This window comes from Humulus lupulus, chromosome 1, assembly GCF_963169125.1.
Source record: "Humulus lupulus chromosome 1, drHumLupu1.1, whole genome shotgun sequence".
NCBI lineage: Eukaryota > Viridiplantae > Streptophyta > Magnoliopsida > Rosales > Cannabaceae > Humulus > Humulus lupulus.
The window spans coordinates 290,512,609-290,530,371 of record NC_084793.1 but is presented as its reverse complement, the minus strand read 5'-3'; the positions used below and the strand labels follow the sequence as shown (position 1 = coordinate 290,530,371).

Below are 17,763 nucleotides of genomic sequence, written 5' to 3'. Positions count from 1 at the left end.
AGTCCACCAAGTAGCTGTTGTGCTAATTCCCAAATCCTTAGCCTTAAACCAATCTGCAATATCAAGAACCCAAAAACACTTAGAACCCAGCCAAAACTACAAAATTTAGTCTGCAAAACCACAATTAAATGCTTACCTAAATTCCTCTCTGAACCTCCAAATTGCTACTGAGAAATCCCCCAAGATTCCAGCTCAAATCCCTGAGTTTCCATCTAAATCTCCCTTGGTTTCAATGGTTTCCTTGAGAAAGAGAGTTGAGTGAGCTGAGAGGAGAGAAAAGGGTCGGTTTAGGTGTTTCTAGCTATTTCCTTGTTGCTTTTGTCTTACTTAAGTTAATCCCAAATCTCGGGGTACCAAAAACGTCCCCAAGGGAAAAAATTTCCCCAATATTCCCTCCTAAGCTTCCTAACCTCAAATATATCTACAATTATTTACTTCCATAACCCGATAACCCAAATAACTGTCTAATACCCAGAATACCTCTTGAATCGCCCCGAGTCAAGTATTGGGTCCCGTTGTGACTTTCCCGCAAACTGGCTCCCTAGGATCGCCTCAAGCCGCATGTTGCAAATATATCCACATAATAATGTGGTCTTCACAATTATAACATATAATCACATTTATGCCCTCAACCGGCTAAAATTACAAATATACCCCTTTAAGCTAAACAGGGCCTACATGCATACTAATACTCTTAAACATGCATTTCATATATCCATATAATCATATAAGCATGCTTATCATGGAATCATGCTTTAAATCATTTAATTTACACATAAACCAATTATGTCCTCCCGGCATACTAATCAAAGCCCTTAAGCCTTATTAGTGATTTTTGGGTCGTTACAACTATCCCCTCCTACTGAGAATTTCGTCCTCGAAATTTACCTGAATAACTCGGGATATTAATCCCGCATCGCTGACTCAAGCTCCTAGGTCGCCTCCTCGACCCTACTATTCCTCCACAACACTTTAACTAGCAGAATTGTCTTATTCCGAAAAACTTTTTCCTTCTGATCTAAAATCTGAACTAGTCGTTCCTCATAGGATAAATCTGTCTGCAATTCCAAGTCCTCGTATTTCAGCACATGTATCGTATCTGAGACGTACTTTCGCAACATAGAAACATGGAATACATCATGAACTCCCGACAATGACGGTGGCAAAGCCAACCTTTAAGCCACATGTCCATTCCTTTCTAGAATCTCAAAAGGTCCAACGAATCGAGGGCTCAGCTTGCCCTTCTTCCCAAACCTCCTTACCCCACGCAGTGGTGAAACTCGCAGAAACACATGGTCTCCAACCCGAAACTCCACGTCTCTACGATTAGGGTCAGCGTAGCTTTTCTGTCTGCTCTGTGAGGCGAGCATCCTATCTCGGATCTTCTCAATAGCTTCATTTGTTTTCTAAACCATGTCTGGCCCCATATAATTCCTCTCACCCATCCCATCCTAGTGAATGGGTGATCTACATTTTCTCCCATATAACATCTCATAGGGAGCCACTCCAATCGTTGATTGGTAATTGTTGTTGTATGAAAACTCAATTAGTGGGAGATACTTACTCCAAGATCCCTCGAAGTCGATCACACACACCCTAAGCATATCCTCCAACACCTGAATTGTCCTCTCAGACTGTCCATCAGTTTGAGGATGAAAGGTTGTGCTAAACTTCAACTGAGTCCCCATGGCTTTCTGCAAAGCACCCCAGAACATGGAGGTAAAGATAGGATCCCGATCAGACACAATAGACTTAGGAACCCCACGAAGACGAACGATCTCCCTCATATACAATTTCGCATATTGTTCCACTGTATAAGGCGACTTCACTGGTAGAAAATGAGTTGACTTGGTGTATCTGTCCACTATCACCCACACCGAGTCATAAAGTCCCACTGTCCTGGGTAGACCTCCCACAAAGTCCATTGTAACCTCCTCCCATTTCCACTTAGGAATACCCAAAGGCTGAAGCAACCCTACTGGTCGCTGATGCTCAGCTTTCACCTGCTGACAAGTCAAACACCTGGCTACGTACTCCAGTACATCCTTTTTCATCCCAGGCCACCAATATAATGTCTGTAGATCCTGATACATCTTCGTGGTACCCGGATGAAGCGAGTACAGCGTAGTATGAGACTCATCTAGTATCTCTCGTCTAATCCCTACATCAGCAGGAACAAAAATCCGCCCCTGATACCGTAGCATACCAACCTAAGAAATAGAATAGTCTTTAGCTGCCCCTGCTAAGGCATTCTCTCTAATCTCCTGTAACTGCGCATCCACCAATTGACCCTCCTTAATTCGCTCTAGTAGGGTCGACTGCAGAGTAACATTGGCCAATCATCCCACCACCAGTTCTATCCTTGCCCTGGTCATCTCATCAACCAACTCCCTGGAAATCTGAACAGAACTAAATAACTGCCCCGAGCCTCTCTGGCTCAATGCATCCGCCACTACATTGGCTTTCCTTGGGTGATAAAGAATGTCACAGTCATAATCCTTTACCAACTCCAACCAACGCCTCTGTCTCATGTTCAGATCCTTCTGAGTGAAGAAATACTTCAAACTCTTGTGATCAGTGTATATTTTGCACTTCTCCCCATATAGATAATGTCGTCACACCTTCAGTATGAATACAACTGCCGCCAGTTCCAGATAATGGGTAGGATACCGCTGCTCATACTCCTTAAACTGCCGTGACGCATAAGCTATAACTTTCTCATTCTACATCAACACACAGCCCAAACCTAACCTTGACGCATCATAATATACCACAAACTTTCCTTCCCCCAAAGGAAGACTCAACACAGGTGCAGTAATAAGTCGTCGCTTTAATTCTTGGAAATTGTTCTCACACTTCTCTGACCAGACGAACTACTGATTCTTCCATGTCAACTCTGTCATCGGTGTAGCAATCTTTGAGAATCCTTCTACAAACCGCTTGTAATAACATGCTAACCCGAGGAAACTTTGAACCTCCAAGGCATTCCTTGGCCTCAGCCAATCTCTCACTACCTCCACCTTGGATGGATCCACCTAAATCCCCTCTGTGCCAACTATTTGTCCAAGAAAGGTCACTTCTGGCAACCGAAACTCACACTTCTTAAACTTGGCATATAACCGATGTTCACTTAACCTCTGTAAAACATGTCGAAGATGTTGTGCGTGCTCTACCTCTGAACTGGAGTACACTAAGATGTCGTCGATGAAGACAATGACGAACTGATCCAAGAAATCTTTGAACACTCTGTTGATTAAGTCCATAAAGGTTGCTGGGGCATTGTTCAAACCCAATGACATGACCAAGAACTCATAGTGCCCATACGTCGTTTGGAAATATAAAGTACCGATCTCCAAGCTTACTGCTCATTCTGACTTTCAATAACTCCATCTAAAGAGTTAGTGAGAGCTTCGAAGTCTGTGTACTCGTTCTAATTTATGTTTCTTTTCTTTTGTAGATCTAAAGCTAGATTGAGATTATCAATTACAATGGCTGAAGGTAGACATATCTGATCCTCTAAATTTATATATAACAATTTGTTTATTCCACATTAGGATTGTTGTGTATCTAGATTAATTTTAATATAACATGCATATGAACTACTGCATTCCTTACATGCACTTAAACAGGGAAAGAAATGTTATTCAATTATGAAATTGGATATGAGTAAGGCATACGTATGATCGAGTTGAATGGTCTTTCTTAGAAATGGCTATGCTAAAGCTTGGTTTTGCAACCCCTTGGGTGAATTTTTGATGAATTGTATTCATTCGGTTCACTATTCATTTAATATTGATGGCGAGGTTAAAGGAAAAGTGCTATATTTGAGAGGATTGCATCAAGGTGATCCACTTTCACCATATCTGTTTCTATTATGTGCATAATGGTTTTCCTCCCTTCTTACTCAAGCCGAAAGTAATGGAGATCTTATAGGGTATAAAGCAGCATGGGAAACTCCTTCTATTACTCCTCTTCTTCGTAGATGATAGTTTACTTTTTTGTCGGGGTTATGAAAAATCATGTATAACTTTGGTCAGTATTGTCAAATTATATTCTCAAGCCTCGGTACAGGTATCTATTCTAGTTTACCATAGTTTTTTGCTACAATCATTCTTACTCACTACGTATTACTTTTATTCTAATCATCATAATCTTGTTGTACGTGTATTTATTCTTAATTAGCTAACTTCGCATACTATATATGTAAAATATTTATCAATGTATGTTGTGATCTTGTATGGTATGTACTAGGTAAATTCCTTTTCTTTCTTCCTTGTTTTTAAATTATCATTTTTTTTTATTGTTAACTTTATATTTAATTCTTAATTACTTATTCTACTACATAATAGTCCTTTTATGGACTACTTCTTCAATAAGAATATTGTATTAATATCTTATTGTATGTGTCTATTTTCCTATTAATTTTTAATTTTTTAATGTTTTACGGGTAAGTTTTATTTTTAATTTTTGACCTCTACTGTATATAATATGTTATATTTATATATATTATAATATTGTATGTACTTATAAATTTTCTTTTTTCCTTATTACCTTTTCCTATGTTTACATTCATTTGTTTTTATTATTACCCTTATGACTAACTATTTCATTAATTATACTTGTCCATAATAGTCCTTCTATTGATTTATTTTCTTTTAATAGGATTGACGTAATGTTAGAAGCTGCAATTTCTCTTAAAAAATATAAAACAGTTCCGCTTTCAATCTATATGTACTAGTTTGTTATAATATATTTTATGGACAAGTAGTTGATGCGACCACTTTCTTAATAATTGTTTTATCTTATATTTCATGATTTTTAATGGACATCATGTCTGCCTATAATTTCCCTGGTGTGGTGTATGTTTTGCATTTTTTGTTAGATATTCAGAGTACCTTGATTATATCTTTTAGTTTGTTTGTTTATTTGTTCGCTAGTTACTTCAACTAATTATCATTTAAATTTACTTTGTTCCCTTCCATGTTTTCATCAGCTTATTAATTTTGATAAATCAAGCATATATATATATATATATATTTTTCTGACCAAACACACCAGAAGTGCTACAAACACTCTATGTATCTACTTTCCATATGCTATTAACTCTAACCATAGAAAAATATTTGGCACTTCCTATGTTAAGTGGACGGAATAAACAGCAACTCTTCGCCAGTATTAAAGAAAAAGTTTGAACAAAGCTTAACTCATAGAATTCTAAATTATTTTCTTTTAGAGGATGAGAAATTCTTCTTTATTCAAGCAATGCCTACTTATGTAATATCATGTTTCCAACTTCCAATTAGTTTTTGCGATAATTTGGAATCAATGATGCTCGCTATTGGTGGAGTTGTTTTATTCAGACACAAAAACTTCATTGGTTGGAATGGCAAAAATTATGTTTTCCAAAATATCAAGGATGATTAGGCTTTCGCTCCTTTGTACATCATAATCAAGTGTTGCTAGCTGCACAAGCATGGCGTATTCTTTCTTGCCCCAATTCACTCTCTTCATTAATATTTCAAGCGAAATTTTTTTGCCATGATAATTTTTCAACGACTTCAGGTATTATACTATTTTCTCTATGATTTTAACTATTTTACTATTTTATTATTCTAATGTGTTACTTGTTGATGTCATTTAAATTGAATTTGAGTATTCCTAAACAGCGACTTCAATTTTGTTTCCTTTTAAATAAGTTTTGAATAATCATAGATTATAAAAGAATTATTACAGGCTTGTTACAATTATACTACTCTTTTCAATATTCAATTTGTTTATCTATTTAAGTAGCCTTTCATGCATTTTACAGTGCCTAACTTACTTTTCTACCCAATTGTCACAGTTTTATATTTCTCCTTTACTTATAATCTGTAGAGGTGATTATATTTATATATGATATTAAATATTGTTTAACTAGGTAACCATTTATTGATCAAGTTTATGTGTTTCCAACTTATTCCAAACCTGTTTGTCATAATTATATTACTATTTTCAATACCCAATCTACATATCTATTTAAGTATTCTCTCATTTATTTTGATTTCTTCACTTGCTTCTCTACCTAATCTTCATAGTTTGGTAGCTCTTCTTTTCTTATAGTCGGTAAATGGGTTTATGGAAGAGGCAAATATATTTGTATATGATATTAAATATTCTTTTACTTATAGGTTTATATGGGTTTATGGAAGAGGCAAATATATTCATATATGATATTAAATTTTATTTTACTTATAGGTAAACATTTAATTATTAACTTTCTATGTTTCCAACTTATTAGTTTAATTTTTCTATAATGTCTCTCTTTTTACTACATATGCATACAGTTGGACGTACTCTTAGTTATGTTTGGCGTAGTATTGTTTGGGGACGCACTCTTCTTTCACAAGGTTTATGCTACCGAGTAGGGACGGGTGAAAATATACTTTTGTTTAAAGATATTGGATGCTTCATCCTCCATCCTTTTCGCCCTCCTCTAAAGATGTGTCAAAATTGAATATACGGGCTAAACATCTTATACTAGAGGACAGAGTTTAATGGAATATGTCCCTTGTCAAAGAGATTTTTAATGTTGCTGATCAAGAATGTATTCTCTCCATTCCTCTGAGTAAGTTTGCAAAATCTGATAGTTCGTTGTGGCATTTTACAAATGATGATTAGTATTCAGTAAAAAGTGGATACAAGGTGGCTACAAACTTAGCTTCTTCCTCCCATTCTCTCTCTAAAGCAGTCTTTTCAATTTGGTGGAAGAAATTTTGGCAATCACACTTACCAAAGAAGATTTTATATTTTTTCTTGAGAGGATTTCATGAAATTCTACCTACCTATGTTGGCCTTTATAAACGTAAGGTGATTCAAACTGCAAATTGTCCTATCTATGGTTATTATCAAGATACTAATAGCCATGCATTTTTTTGGTGTTTTGCGTTTCGGAAATTGTGGAAATTACTAGAATTTGATCTTATCCATACAACTCATGTTAATATCTCTTTTTAGCAAGTCATTTTAAAGGCCTCCGAGGTGTTTCAACAATCTAAATTTGAATTATTTCTTCTTTCTGCTTTGTATGTTTGGGGGGAGAGGAATAATATTACTCACGGTCAAGCCGCCCAATCTTCAATGATTATGGTTTCAAGAATTAGATCATTATTTGACGAGTATAATCAGGTTGGGAATTCAAAGATTCATACGGCACATACATTTTGTCAATCTATTGATTATTGGATTTCTCCTTTAGTAGGTCACAATAAACTAAATGTCGATGCATCAGTAGATGTTGGTTCTAATACTATAGGTATTTGAGCGATTATTCAAAATTCATATGGAGAAGTCCTAGCTTGTCTCTCCAAATCACCCTTAGGTAGTATTGTTTTTTTTAATATAATTCTCTCCAACCTGGAAGGGTTTACATCACGTCATTTTGTTGTATTTTTGAGTAATAGTTAGGCTTTAGTTTTTTTTTTCTAATGTTATGCTCTATGTATTATTTTTTTTTTTTTTGTAGGTTGTTTTACAGTGACTCAGGCAGAATGTGTAGTGTTAATGGTAGCAATGGATTGGAACCTAATGTTAGGTCTTCCTTTGAGTTTTGTTGAATCGGATTGTTTAGCAGCTGTGACTGCTTTTTTGAACAGATCATCTTATTGCAATGACTTAGGTTCTTTGTTAGAGGATATTGTTGTCCAATTTTCGAGGAGTGTCTGTAATGCATGTACATTGTACAACTAATAAAGTTGCACATGGATTGATAGTGCATGCTCTTAGGGTGGACGGCGAATTTCTATGGCTAGAAGATTTCTCTTCTTTTCTTCAAGCTTTTTAATCTTTTAGATTGTATGACTTTATAATTTTTTCAATGAATATATATGTTCATTGCGAGAAAAAAAATTAATTAAACAAACAAACAAATGAGAAAATCATGGATATCATATAAGTGGTGCCACACTTTGCCACATCCCTAGGATTTGAATTTTGAATTTCTAATTAATTTGTTTATTTAATTATTGAATTATTTTTTTTTAAATATGATTTAAATTTAAATAATTAATTGGTTATAACTTATCAATTTTAATTTAATTAAATAAAGAATATTAAAATAGTTTTAAATATCTTTATAAACCTGAAAATAAGCGATTTTTTTGCAAGTCAGTTGTTTCTAGGTTATCAAACTCTCTCAAAGAAAAAAAACAATAGAATTTTATATACCTGAAATTCTAGAAGTCTCCATAGCCCTCTCTCTTCTCAAACCTCTCTGGATCTCATGTGATGAGTACATCTAGAAAGCCTTTAATCAACCTGTGAATCTTACGTGCCCACACACGTCCTTGTGTGTTAGATGAATGACTTGGAAGGCTAATGTGTGAGCTTTCATAAGGATAGGAAGATCGTTGATTTTTACTAAAAGACTCAAGGACACTTGATAGGCTACGAGAGGTAATCCTTCAATCCCTGTATGTGTTAATTTAATATATGTATATATGTATGATCATGTCTGGTATTAATAATTTTGAAAATATGGTTAGCTTTGGAGTTCTCATTTTCTTAGCAAATAAGAATATTAAAGCAGCTCTCACTAAACCGCTACCAAGGTATATAAAAATACCTTAGCACATAACCAAAAGGACACCCATTTGGTCCCTTTGGTTAGAGACTTTCAAAACAAATAACTTCTTACATAATTGGTAAATTGAAAAGATTCTTATATGTGTTGACTTTTGTGATTCAAGTCTTTTATCGGCATTTCAAGCAGAAGCACTAGCTCTATTGGTGGGACTAACATGGGTTCGAAAAATTAGTCTACTTGTTAAAGCTCTCTTCACTAATTCATTATCTTTGTTTCAAGCTTTGGATAGTACTATTGTGCATCACAATGAGTTAGGAATCATTTTTTTGGATATAAAAGTTATATTGTCTAAATTTCCAGGGGTATCTCTTTCTCATGTTAGTTGTAACTTTAATGTTGCAGCTCATGGATTTCTTAAGCATGCCCTTAGGCTAGACGATAAATTTTCTTGGATGGAAGAGATCCATCCTCCTATCTGTAATTATGAACATTAATCTTAATTTAATTTAATATTTTTGAAGAAAAAAAACATAAGGTGAATATTGTTGGGAAAACTTATACAGGATCTTTATTTATTTTCATGTATATCTAATATTAAACAAATTAATACGAAATAGCCTAAAACATGTTTCTAAAATTGAATTCAAAGATAAACAATGAATAAAATACTTACAGTATACGCAACGGAATTAAAGAGTCCTTCCTTCAGTTTCTCTAACTCTTGTATCAACTCTGTCGTAGAGTATTATCAAGAAACTGAACCGATCTTCTATTTTCTTCACAGTCTTCTAATGTATCCTTAGAATCACCTAGACTAGTGTGGGAAATTCTCAACACATGAGATAGATATAGAAAGAATAAGAGAAAATAACAAAGAGGCTTAGAAAATGACTTGTGTTTAGAGAGAATCTAAAACTATCAGAAAATCTAACTTGTGACTTCTTATACTTATCTGTCATCTCAAAAATCTTAACTGATGACTTCTCTCTAAGCACTCCTTTTATAGACTCAATTAGGTCATTTAATTTAATTAAAAAATCAATAAAATAATAATCATTTTAAAGCCCTAGGTCGAAGTTATTATGGTCTTTAGGCGCGTGAAATTTCTCATTTGATTATAAGCCCGTTGAACTTAAAATCAAGGCCTGTATTATTTTCTATTGATTTAATTAATTAAATAATTATTTAAATCCTTTATCAAATTAATTATTTATAATTTGAACATTGATTTAAACTTATTTATTAATTTAGATACCAATTTATCTTAATTAATAAATCTACCATAATTTCTCATTTCTTCTCAAAATTACACAACTCTGTGAAACTATCCAAAATTGACCTGGTCAACTTTGCTAATTCTAGTTGATAATTAAATCAATTAATTGAGACTATCTAGATGATTTTATCCAAGGTACAATGGGGATCATGGGTCTATGAAATCAAGCTCTAATAAGTTATCATAAATCTAACCAATAAATTTACTAACTTATTAATTCCTCGTGACTCCACTATAGACTCGGAATTGCACTCTTGAATTCATAGAACGTTCTATAACAAATACATATTGTTACAACCATAATTTTCACTCAATCATCTATAGACGGTCTACAATGAGATAGGACTAAAATACAATTTTACCCCTCATTGTATTTTATCCTTAAAACACTTAATTCCTTGTAAATAATATTTCAGTAAACTAATTTAATTATTGAAATGAGATCTCTATCATTTAACACCTTGAACCAAACTAAAAGAAAACAATCGTTTCACTTCTTCATCGGAAGCTATGGATGTTTATATCTATGATTAACACTCTCACTCAATTATACAACTGAGTTCTCAAGATGTAAGTATGGGCTAGTCCGTAGGGTAAGCTGATAACGAACAAGTCAAAGAACTCAAATAATACAATCAGTTAGAATACTAACCACTCAGAATTGAGATTGAATTGACCTATGGTCAACTATATGATATGACTAGAATAGATAATAACGGTATGTTTACTTATCTTATCAACTGCCAATATCGGTCATGTCTGATGTAACAAATACATCTGATCTTATCCACTTTGTTAATGTTCTGGAAAGAACATAACACTGTAATGTGTAAGTAGATCATATCGTAGATTGGCAAGTCAGTGTAATTCTGGTGTACTGACTAATCTTAAGACTAACTTATTTTGAACATATAATCATATTTATATTCCACTATGATTACGTCACTATAAATAAGATTAGTTATATGCTCAAGATTTAATAGAAGTTTATATTAAACAAATAATCATGAAAATAAAACATGTGAGCAAAGTGATTGACCAAGTCAAAAAATGATTTATATTCTTTTATTGATAATAAAATGAGATTACAAAGAATTTGGGTTTTAATTAAGGCATAAAACCCCAACAAATATGTTATGTAATTATCTACATACAACTATTATTTAGGAAAAAACCCTAAATAAATAGATTATTATGAAAATTGAAATCAATTAATGAAAATAAATAAATAAAACTAAAATAATTAGTTTGGAGTTGGGTATGAAAATTTTATTAATTTAAAATAATTAGTTGTGGAACAAATTTCCATATAAAAAAATTGTCGTCTATAAAATTAAAAATTAGTATTAGATATGTTGCACTTTGTGGAAATGAATCACATCCACTAAATTAGATTAATGTGGCGTTTGATTTGGTGGAATAAAATTAAAATGGTAATGAGAATAGTAATAGAATGAGATAAGAATGATAATGAGAATGATATTATGATATTTTGTTTGTTATTGGAATGAACATTAGAATCAAAATTATTTTGTTTGATTTAATGGGTGAATAAATAGAATAAGTGTTATATTTTTACTATTTTGTTTGTATTTTTTAAAATATACTTAAAATTTAAGAAAAATAAAAAGATATTTATTCACATACATAACAAAATAATACTAATATTTTAGGTACTTTAAATTAATTTTTTATAATGAAAAATTATTACTTAATTTATTGATAGATTAAAAATAATTTCTCATTTAAATTTTATAAATAGTTTTAAATGTATTGACAAAAAAGTCTTATATAAATAAGTGAAAATACAAATTTGGTCCCTGTGTTTTGCTTGAATACTCGATCGGTCCTTATGTTTTGCTAGATGACATTTCGGACCCTTTGTTTTACAAAATGGAACAAAATAGTACCCTGAGCCCAATTTTGGTCAAATATTTTTTCAATATGACCAAAATACCCTCAAGTTTTTTTATTATCTAATTAATATTGAATTTTATAGTAAAAAATAAATTAAATTGATTTAAAAATAAATAAAACAATTAAAATATATAAAAAATCCTAAAACTAAAACAAAATTAAAATTAAACCTAACTCATTCTCTCTTCCCTTCCCTTCCCGCAACCCTAAACAATATCTTCATCTTGCTCATCATCATCATCATCTTCTTCTTCTTCTTCTTCTTCTTTTTCTATTGACTGGGTGACGAAGATGTAATAAATATAAAATAAAAAAACACATGTATACTGATAACAACAAAAAGGGTAGTCTGATTGATGATAACTAATCTTTAAACATTTCTATCTTGTGGTATATTGGCCTTCTGTTTTGCTATTGCAACAGCTCGAGAGAGACCTCTTATTGCATCGACTAAACCTCGTGATGTTGCATCTTTACGGGTCCAAACTCTCCCTTGTGCAACCTCCTCCATTTTATCTTCCTACAAGTATATTTACAGATATCAGTGACATCAAATACAACAAAATCAGATCAGAGAGTTGGCACAGAATGTGAATGGAAATATGGGATGAGTTCACAGGCGGAAGGAGGGTTGGTCACAGAAATTGCTTGGCTTTAAAGCCCTGACCACGAGGAAGCTAATGGTGGTGACAGTGTGATCCACGACGGGCTGAGGTGGTCAGATCAAAGCAAACAGGCCCGGAGTCCATGGATTCCAGTTAGCTGGTTTCGTCGCCACGCACATCATACGACTCAAATCGAGCCTCCAAACTTCTAAAATGGCCTTGCGATAGTGAGAGTAAGAGGCTAGTGGAGCGCGTATCGCCAGGGGATCTTGCATGCGCGAAGCTGCCATGGATGGCAGTAGAGAAGAAGGAGAGGTAGGCAAGAGAGAAGGAGAGAGAGGGTCGGGCAGGAGAGAGAAAGAGAAGGAAAAGAAAGTTAGGGTTTCCGTTTTAATTTCAGATTGTTAGATTTAATTTTTGTTTTACTTTTTTACATAAAAAAAAGTTTTAGTTTTAGTTTTAGTTCTATTTTAAATTAAATTTATTTTTATTTGAAAATCTATTTTTTATTCATTAATTAATAAAACTTGAGGGCATTTTGGTCATATTTAAAAATTGTTTGACTAAAATTGGGCTCAAAGTATCATTTTGATCCATTTTGCAAAACACAGGATCAGATTTGTTATTTAACAAAACATAAAGATCGATCGATTTTGCAAAACACATGATCAGATTTGTTATTTAACAAAACATAAAGATCGATCGAGTATTCAGGCAAAACACAAGAACCAAATTGGTATTTTCTCTATAAATAAAAATTATCTTAGATATTCAATCAATAATAATAATAACATTGGAGTTCTTTAATTTGGAGAGAAGAATAAGAAAAGTTAAAATAGTATTTTTTTTATTTCATTTTAAAACTTTCATTGTAATTAAAAATTCTAAAATTTCTTTCCATATGTTTAGTAGTGGAATAAATATTCCAAGTGATGGAATTCCTACGAAAAGGCATTCCAAAAGTTTAAAATACCAACCAATGGAATGCAAGTTTTAATTCCATTACAAACATGCTGCAAAGGTTAAAAATACTTTTACATAGGGATAGGGGAAAGAAAATTCCTATCGAACTAGTCCCATAAAAAAAATATAAATGTCCATTGTGCAGTCATGTTCTCTTGAAACCAAATTGACAAAAAAATCTTCACCAAAAAAGAAAAAGACGACAAAAATTCCTATGCTTTGATTGCTTTCTATCATTTAGAATGAGGAATGGCAACTAGTATAGTATTATACCTCAAAAAATGCCAGTTACAGTGTTTAAACTAAACAGCTACTGTCATAAATAAAACAACAATTGGACCCAAAAAAAAAATAGAACCCAGACTAGAGCAGCTAAAGCTTCCTCTAGTCTAGGTACCAAAACAACAATTTGGAAAGTATTGTGTTGAGAGTTGTACGGTACCAAAAGTCCATCCTTCAATGCTTCCTCTGCAAATGAACAAGACTCGTATTACATTTCATAAAAAGAAAAGGACAGACAGAAAAGAAATTTAGATTGCAAAGACTCTGCAGAAACTAAAAGCATTGCTATTAGACACCAATGGTGTCCAACACAACCATGAGGTGGGGACTCACGAGTGGTTAGAGCTTTTCTATAAAAGTTATTAAATTAAAATATGTGGATTGCAGTAATAACAGTACGACAACTCACGGTGGTCATGGGCCCTTTAGCATTCTCATACAAAAAAAAAAACTACCCACTAAAAATCAAAAAGCAACCATCTTATTAAGAGACAAATTGCAGAAGCAACAATCAATCAACTTCAGAAATACTACCCAGCATGAGTTTAACAAGTCAACACAATGACAACACAACATAAGTAAAATTTGCATAGTCAACCAGAGAAAGAACGTGTGTGCTTTCCATGAAATCAATGGAATTTACCTTGCGCTTCTGAAATCTTCTCATTCCACTGCGACCACTTTCCATTTCTTCCATTGGACCATTTTCGTCCTTCTCCATGGGTAAACTTTTAACCTCATCATAGAAACTGTCTGTCAAACCAAGCAACCTGATGGACACAAAGTCAAAAGGGATGAAATTACAGACCAATAAATGATAGACAAAAGAAATCTACATAACCAATTAAAATTTTGAATTGTGCATACCCATTTCTTGACTTCTTCAAGTGTTTCTCCCTCTTCTTCTCCTCCTTTGTAAGAGGTGCACGAGTAAAGAGCTCTTCTTCACGTCGCGCACGTTCCTCCCACTTTGCCTTATATCTGTTCATTTCTGCACTTTCGGTTCCAATAACTTCTCTAATCTGTATTTCAACATCAAGATGTATAAATTCTCCAATCATAATTCAACAAAATTCACATCCAGTTACGCCAATAAACATTGTAGAACTAACCTCTTCAGGTTTACCCTCCAAGTTATCCATCAGTTCTCTAACATAAGTACTCTCCCTAGCTTGACGCAAAGTGTTTTTCTCCCTTCTTAAGGCATTTCTTCCTTCCTTTGACATCTTATCTTCTTCCATGGACGTAGGAGCAAATTTCGGTGGTTTATATACACCATCCTGTGTAATAAAGAAAAAGTTTAATTACAGAATCCAATGAATTGTTTTAAGAACAACTTCCAAATAAAAAAAATAAAATAAAAACAGTATGACAAAAAACCAATACTCCATTTAATATCCATTTCACCTGTGAAATTTCATCTGTTTTGCCAACAAGCATGTCAGGGTTAGGCCGATATCTCAACAAATCTTCTGTTTTCTGAGATTGATCTGCTTCCTTCTCATCCAATCCTACATTATCTGTTCCACCTGCAGCAACCTTTGTAAGCTTCTGGATTTGGTATTGGAGCTTTTTGTCAATTGGTCGTATCTGTTCAAAACCAACAAATAAAAATTCCATAAAAATGGGAACACATGAATGTCAATGGACAATGAAAAAAAAACACAGAAAAAAAAAATACAAAAACCTTTTCCAAAAATAATCTAATCTCGACGAGACTTCGAACGACAGGATGCCCCTCAATCGAGAACCCTTTAGCCTTGCAAAGCAAGTAGTATACTAGTGACTGACAATAGTTTAGAAGTAGCAAATGTTTGGTTTCAAGATAACTTATCCCTTCTGCAGTTGGAAACTGATCCGCCTTCACCTAATACACATGGCATCAAGTAGAAGTACTAGATCAAAATGACAATCAATCAATTATCTAGAAAAATACAAAATAAAGAAGATAAGCTATTAGTTGGATACAAAATGACAAAACAAAAATAAGAAGCAAAGAATACAAAGGAATAAGATCTTTCAAGGTAACCTACATATTCTTATTAGATACTAGGTCATTTATATGAATTCTACTCTATTTGAGGGATCGGAAACTCTAGCAAAGCAATATGCTAGGTAAGTCCTTGCCAGGAATCAAATCAAACCTAGACATCATGATTTCCAATAATGGGTTATCCTGCTGAACTCTACAATATTTCAAAGTAAATAAACTCCAACAATATATAAAGAAAATCCTCACTAGGAAGCAAAACAAACCCAGACCTCATGTTTCTCTATACTAGCTAGGTCATCCTGCTGAACTCTAAAATATTCGGGGTCACAAAGAACTCGAACAATATGCCAGGCAAGTCCTCACGGGTAATCAAACCAAAACCAAAACCCAGACCTCCCTAGGAAACAAAACAAACCCAGACCTCATGTTTCTCTATACTAGCTAGGTCATCCTGCTGAACTCTAAAATATTCGGGGTTACAAAGAACTCGAACAATATGACAGGCAAGTCCTCACGGGTAATCAAACCAAAACCATAACCCAGACCTCACAGAAACATACCATAACATTCTGACCTACCCTTCATGGGAAATTGACATATTTTAACAATAAAGCAAAGAAAACGGGAAAAATAATCACTTAATTGCTTACTAACCATCAACTACAACCCAAGTAAATACAATTAAAAGATAAAGTGATAAACTAGGAAAACTATATACACAGCTCATAAGGGTGATTCAAAATTATTTCTTTCTTACCTTGGCAACTAAATCTTGGACTTTGCTCCGAACTGCATCTAACCCATTTTTCATCTCTTTCAACACAGAAACCAGTTGAGGTGCTTCTCTGTAACAAAACAATAATCATACAAGTTACAACAACCGACTGAGCTAATTCAATTCACCTCATAATTTGCACAGTAATACACAACTTACTTTTGGATTCTATCATTGTTACTTGAATCATTATTCTCGTCCATATTAAGTCGATAAAACACCTATTGAAATTCAAGTATTAGAGCCTGTAATTGTGAATAAAAGCTTATTATTTTCAGAGTTAGGAAGAAGAAACCTTCGCTAGAAGATGTTAGTCGTCGTCTGGCTGTACTTGCTTCCGTTGACGTTGCCGTCGGCTACGGCTGCTGTTGAGTCGTTTCCAGTTGAGGGTGAGAAAGATGCACTGCTTCGTTGAGTAAAGGCTGAGTGTACCGTGACTTAGGAAGAGGATGGTGGAGATGCCGGCGAGAGAGTGTGGCCGGTGGAGTAAGGAAGACGGCGAAGTTTGGCTGTGCAAAAATGGGTGAAGGAACAATGGTATGAGAAGCGAGGGAGAGGGGAAATATGTGAAACCCTTGTTTGTTTGAGTTATTGGGCTGAAAGTATATGGTATTTTTGTAAATCATAAAAAAAAAAGATATTTTGACATATTTCTTTTTTTTTAGAAGTACATATTTCAAAATCTGCAATGCAGTGCAGTTATATATGAAATTTTGCACCGCACTGCATGCACCATGCGGATTAGCTAAAATGCAGACCATACCAAATTAGCACACTTTTCACTTTTGACATTGCGTGGTGTTGTGCAATGCGACCGATCACTGCAATTTACTGGTTTAGATGAACTCTTAAAATTAAGAATCCAAATTAGTATAAAAACAAAACAAAGAAGCCAAAATATTATTATAGTATACACCAAATAAATATGTATATATGGCTTCACTTTAAGTCCTATCGGTGGGGCTCTCAGTGTTTTCGATCCGTGAACAGTTTTCGGCACGATTTTTTTTATGACTGTGTATATTGTAGCTATTTAGGGCATCCTGCAAATTTTCAGAAAATTTCGAATAGTTTACAGTACCGAAAACTAGGTTCAAACATGTTGTTGCACGCGTGACTAATTTTTTTTATGCACGTGGAAAGCAACATGTTTAAACCTAGTTTTCGGTACTGTAAACTATTCGGAATTTTCTGAAAATTTGCAGGATGCTCTAAATAGCTACAATATACATGGTCATAAAAAAAACCGCGCCGAAAACTGTTCAGGGGTCGAGAAACAGTGAGAGCCCTACCGGTAAGGCTTAAAGTGAAGCCCCTATTGGAGAATTGTTCTACATTTATATATCACTTTTATTAATTATATTAAAATAAATTTAATATTATAAAATATCA

General features: G+C 33.7%; 1 protein-coding gene across 1 annotated transcript; it reads right to left on the bottom strand.

The window, feature by feature from the left end:
- Positions 1–13,519: 13,519 nt before the first annotated feature.
- On the bottom strand, positions 13,520–16,940 carry LOC133809203 (uncharacterized). The gene is made up of 9 exons (XM_062245921.1): positions 16,667–16,940; positions 16,531–16,592; positions 16,354–16,441; positions 15,291–15,470; positions 15,011–15,193; positions 14,716–14,883; positions 14,471–14,625; positions 14,247–14,373; positions 13,520–13,789 (listed from the first exon to the last, which is right to left on the bottom strand). The coding sequence occupies exons 2-9, from the start codon at positions 16,572–16,574 to the stop codon at positions 13,778–13,780; spliced, it is 957 nt and encodes a 318-aa protein (XP_062101905.1). The 5' UTR covers positions 16,575–16,592; positions 16,667–16,940; the 3' UTR covers positions 13,520–13,777.
- Positions 16,941–17,763: the final 823 nt, after the last annotated feature.

What these genes read in the sequence shown, in the direction of transcription:
- LOC133809203 (XM_062245921.1), bottom strand. Translation starts at nt 16,574, where the DNA reads ATGGACGAGAATAATGATTCAAGTAACAATGATAGAATCCAAAA. An exon ending in TTAGATTATTTTTGGAAAAG is followed by an intron (nt 15,194 to 15,290) that starts GTTTTTGTATTT and finishes GGTTTTGAACAG; the next exon opens with ATACGACCAATTGACAAAAA. An exon ending in AAACAGATGAAATTTCACAG is followed by an intron (nt 14,884 to 15,010) that starts GTGAAATGGATA and finishes TTTATTACACAG; the next exon opens with GATGGTGTATATAAACCACC.